This window comes from Lactuca virosa, chromosome 1 (assembly GCF_052849685.1).
Source record: "Lactuca virosa cultivar CGN04683 chromosome 1, Lactuca_virosa_CGN04683_v6, whole genome shotgun sequence".
NCBI classification, from domain to species: Eukaryota; Viridiplantae; Streptophyta; class Magnoliopsida; order Asterales; family Asteraceae; genus Lactuca; species Lactuca virosa.
In genome coordinates, this window is record NC_136426.1 from 42,632,799 (window position 1) to 42,638,127 (window position 5,329).

General features: G+C 37.7%; 1 protein-coding gene across 1 annotated transcript; it reads left to right on the forward strand.

Annotated features, from left to right (window-relative positions):
• The first annotated feature begins 848 nt into the window (after positions 1–848).
• LOC145104436 (pumilio homolog 12-like) lies at positions 849–3,324 on the forward strand. The gene is made up of 5 exons (XM_079041687.1): positions 849–2,036; positions 2,123–2,285; positions 2,370–2,533; positions 2,624–2,882; positions 2,971–3,324. The coding sequence occupies exons 1-5, from the start codon at positions 1,072–1,074 to the stop codon at positions 3,091–3,093; spliced, it is 1,674 nt and encodes a 557-aa protein (XP_078897813.1). The 5' UTR covers positions 849–1,071; the 3' UTR covers positions 3,094–3,324.
• The last annotated feature ends 2,005 nt before the right edge of the window (positions 3,325–5,329 follow it).

Genomic DNA, 5,329 nt, shown 5'->3' on the forward strand with positions numbered 1-5,329 from the left:
CCCTATGTCGCAAACTAATTAACTCGGTAGACAGACAACTCATCAATAAGACAATAAACCTCTCATCCAAAAACGTACCCTATGGTTTAGAAAAGACACTACACGTTCCATTTGTTTGTTGTCAAAAACTGCAACATTTTTATTTTGGGCAAGTCTTTAAAGTAATTTTGTATTGTGGTTCACACATTTTTCCCATATTAAAGAGTATTTTAATAGTTTGTAAAAGGCTAGTTACTTATATATACAGTACACAACAACAAATAAAAATGTTGCAGTTTTTGACAACAAACAAATCGAACGTGTAGTGTCTTTTCTAAACCATAGGGTACGTTTTTGGATGAGAGGTTTATTGTCTTATTGATGAGTTGTCTGTCTACCGAGTTAATTAGTTTGCGACATAGGGATGCCACATTTTATATAATTGGTTAACTAAGAGGTTTGAGTTGCTTAAATATTTTGCTCTGTTAGTGTAAACATTATTTTCTTTATGCTAAAGACATTGTAATCTAATGTTTCCATAATTGATCGTTAAATCGGTTAATGGAAATTTGAAATGATGTTTAACCCTTTTGCAATCTTATACTATAAGTTTATAAATTTATTATATTGGTTTTTTTAAAAATAATTAGTTAGTTTACAAAAATGATTTATGAAGTTAAAATCATAAAATTTTGAAGAATTTTCATTGTGTGGTGGGACCCACACTATAAGATGGTAGACTCACACCCCCAGCCCACTACATAACGGCAGGTTGCAGTTTTTGGATGAAAGAAACCCCCGTTCGTTATACCTTCCCCTTCACGCTTCAACAAATCTTTCCATATATTGCATGCATTTCTCTTTCTCTCTCTAAAACCCCTCCTTTCTCTCTCTAGAATCATACCCAATCAATCATTCATATATGAATATATTATATATGATATACCCATTCCCTTCCGATTCTGCTTCATCTCCCCAAATCATCGACTACGCACTATCTTAATCTTATACCAAATTGAAATTTCTCAAAACCCCATTAAAACCCTCATTCCAAGACTCTGAAACCTCGTTCTTTTCGTCGATTTTGAGCCAATGGAGCATCAAAGAAACGCACAGATGATGCAAATCCCGAAGCACCAGCAGTATCTCACAAATGGGGTTCCGTTTCGATCATTGCCGCCGTCTTTTGTGTCCGACGCCCACCGTTTTTCGGCGTCTGAAGACCAAAAGATGACTTTTAACCTACCTCCTTCGATTGACGTCGATCAGAGCTTATCAAATGTCTTTTCATTGCTGAACCTTTCGCCGGCGAAGTACACCGACCGCCATCCGTTCTTCTCGAGGTCTCTCGACGGTCAAATCAGCTCTTCCGTTGGCGTCGGCGAGGGTTTTGTTCACCCCATTGGTAGTCCTCGACTGATGCATTCCGATGAGGGCTTTACCAATCACTTTCCGGTGGAACCTCGTCATCATCATCAACAGCAGCAGCAGCAGCGTTTCAACGATGCGAATGATTTGCAGAGGCATTGTTCTTCTGGATTTGACTTTGACCAAAAGTCTCCCTTGGGCTCCAAGAAATTCCTTTACTCAACTCAGCAACTCGATTCCTTCCCCAAATGTTCATCAAACCATGCTGCTGCCAATTCCGATAAACCATTTCTTCCTGCCAATGGCAAACTGAAATTTCAGTGGTCAGATGAACACCTTACTCCTTATTATAACAACAATCATCTTTATAGGGTTCCGTTTCAAACCCATCAGTTTCTGAGTTCTTCGTCGTCTTTGAAACAACTGAGAGGAAGGATTTATGCCCTGGCTAAGGATCAAAATGGTTGCAGAATACTACAAGCCATGTTCGAAACACCAACAACGGAAGAAGTGGAAATGGTTTTCTCTGAGCTGGTCGACTCCATTACTGATCTAATGAAAGATCAATTTGGGAATTATGTAGTCCAAAAACTCGTCACTCTGTGCAACAATGATCAGAAAATGAAAATACTTCTTTCACTAACCAAGATCCCAACCAATATCATCCTCGTCTGTATGAATCCACATGGGTATGTTCAATTGCTCCAATCTTCTTCGATTTCTTTCATTAATTCCGCATCATGTAATGATATTTCTTCGTTTGCTAATTCTATAGAACAAGAGCAGTGCAAAAATTGCTGGAAAACTTGAAAGATCCATTTCAGGTTAAGCTAATAATGAACGCTCTACACCTTGGCGCCACCTTATTGGCCAATGACCCAAACGGTCATCACGTCATTCAGTTTTGCCTGATTCATTTCCATAGCGATATTATCAAGGTACCATAATCATTATCATGATCATTATATGCTAATTTGTAACCAAGATTCAATAAATGAGTATTTCGTCATTAATTTTGTCAGCCGATTCTTACGGAGATAGCAAATGAGTGCTATAAAGTAGCAACAGATAGAAGTGGATGCTGTGTGCTTCAAGCATGTGTAGAACACTCTCGTGGAGAACTTAGAACACGATTAGTCGCTGAGATTATGGCCAATTCGGTTCATCTGGCTGAAGATCCTTTCGGGTTTGTGTCTCTAAATTAATCCTTTAAACCAACATTGTCTTTTATCTGTATCATTTAATGGATTAAGATGATTGGTGTTATTGAATTTAGGAATTACGTTCTGCAACACATGGTGGGACTGAACATTCCGGTGTTCACTTCAATGCTTGTGAGGCAACTTCAAGGGAATTTCGCGTCACTTTCCTGCAATAAATACGGTAGCAATGTTGTAGAGAAATGTCTGAATGAATCTGGAGAAGATGTATCGACACAAATCATTCTGGAACTAATCAGAAGCCCTAATTCCTCTTTGCTACTAATAGACCCCTATGCCAATTTCGTTATCCAGTCTGCCCTAAAAGTTTCCAAGGTTTGTTCATGCTTCTGTTGTTAAATTACTGATTAGTAGCTCAAATCGAACGCCAAAATTGATCTTTTATTGTTCATGGTGAGGTTAGGGTTTCGCACAGGACTGTTTGCGTGGGCTAATTTCGAAGAACATGTCGTCAATGAGGAGTAATCTGTATGGTAAAAAGATATTGGAAAAATTGGAGAAGAAGAAGGTGATGAAGAAAGGGTAAGTTAACTGGATGGATAGTTTGTTTGTGATTATTTGTTGTTAATCCACGAATTGTAGCCAATTAAATATGTGTCTGTGTGATGTTTCTTGAGTTGTTGTCTTCTAAAGTTAATTTACAAGGTTAGGAATTTAGGGCATGAGAAGTTGGTGGACTATGTTAATTTTTGTAGCAAGTGTTCGAATCTTGAAGGGTCAAAGTACAGTGTGTAACAATGAATTGATGTTTGTAGGAAAGTTTTTGTTTTCTTATTGATATCCATCAAAATACTATAGATATTATATGTGAAATTGGTCATTGTCATCTACGAGTTGGTATACTATATGCAAAATTAAGTAGTCTATTTAACGGGAAAGTAAAAAGGGGGTTTTAGTTGGAGTTGAGGATTTTAACATGATATCTTTGAAATGTATTTTGTAAGAATCCTCTAATAACATTTGTGGTATCCGTTTTTTTTTTTTTTTTATATGGCATCTATGATTTCGTAGATGTCATCTGCGAAATGCAGTTTTTCACGGAAGGTTTTTTTTTTTTTTTTTTTTTGTCATCTGCATTTCGAGAAATGACCTATGTACTGCCGGAGATGGAATCCATACTGTGAAATCTGATATCTGTTATTCGTGAAATGAAATTAAGAAAAATAAGTCATGGACTTTTTATAAGTTCTATTTATGACATTAAGAAATTCAATAAAAAGGTATTTGATGTTATTTCTCTAAGAGAAAAACATGACTTCAAGTCTAACTTAATATTTTCTTTTAAGTTTTAATGGGGTCATGACAGTCGGTAATTGTGAAACTCAAAATGTTAGGATTCTATTAAATAGGTTGGATATAAATTTCTCTAGTTCATTAAATTTGGTAAAATGGATGATAATATTTAATATCAATTTATCTTTTCAACATCTACTATTGCAACATGTTATAGAATTTGTTGATTAGACTGATGTGAAACACCGGAAAAATGTTCTTAGGAAAGTCTCAATTGTTTTACATGTGTATCTGGTAAAATAGGTGGTGCTCCACTAGAAGTGGTCGCGACTAATCAATACAATCAACTATTGGTGGGAACCAATCTAGCGAAAAAGACTGATAAAAACTGATATATCGAAAGAAGACGTCATGTCAACACCTAGAGGCGGAGGGAATAGAGGAGCTGCCGGATGCTTTGCCCCCCCCCCCTCCCCCCCCCCCCCCCCCCCCCCCCCGCAATCACTTTTCAAACTGCACCAATATTATAGCTAAAAAGGTTTACTTAGTAAAGTTTTACCCAAATGGATCACTTAATGATACTTGAGCCCCTGCCCATTATTTTTAAAAAACAATTATTATATATATAAAAAACAATGACCTTTCACTTTAATTCTTTAAAACCACCGCTCACCCTATCTATGTTCTTTTAATCGACTATTTTGATTAAGACTCCATTTATATTAATCCCTCGGTAGCTATATTATCCCCATTTATTTATAACTATATTACCCCCATTTATTTATAAACAATGTTTGTTAATTGAAGATTATCAAGAGTTCAAGCGTAGCTGAAACATCTCAAAAATACAAGCCAAAAATTTCGTTTGAAAAACATTATCAAAAACTATAATCATCCATAATCAAAAGAAAACCAAGTGTCATGTATCTCAAAATCTCATATCAAATACTGTATCAAAACCAAATGAGAAAATATCAGAGTCTCAATCAATCCCAGGCTGAAAGCTGTGGTGTGTGTCATGCGATCATCCCGAGCTCTTCCCTTTGCTAGTAGAAGTACCTGAAACCAAAACTGAAAACTGTAAGCACGAAGCTTAGTGAGCTCCCCCAAACTACCACATACCATACAATAACACATATAAGACATATTGGGCCTTGCCCACTGCATCGGGCCCCGCCCGACATAACTTAGTCCCCGCCCGACATCGGACCGAAGTCCGGAATAACTTGGGCCCCGCCCACTGCATCGGGCCCCGCCCGGCATAGGACCGAAGTCTGGAATAACTTGGGCCCCGCCCACTGCATCGGGCCCCGCCCGGCATCGGACCGAAGTCCGGTATAAACTGAACATAACATAAATATAAACATATAACATAATCACATATACTGCATCGGGCTTGCCCGGCATCGGACCGGAGTCCGGAACATATAACATATATCATAACATGCATGAATCACGAAGACATCAAGCATACATAACTACTTCTCGGGACCACCCCGGCATCGGACCGAAGTCGGGAACTACTATCA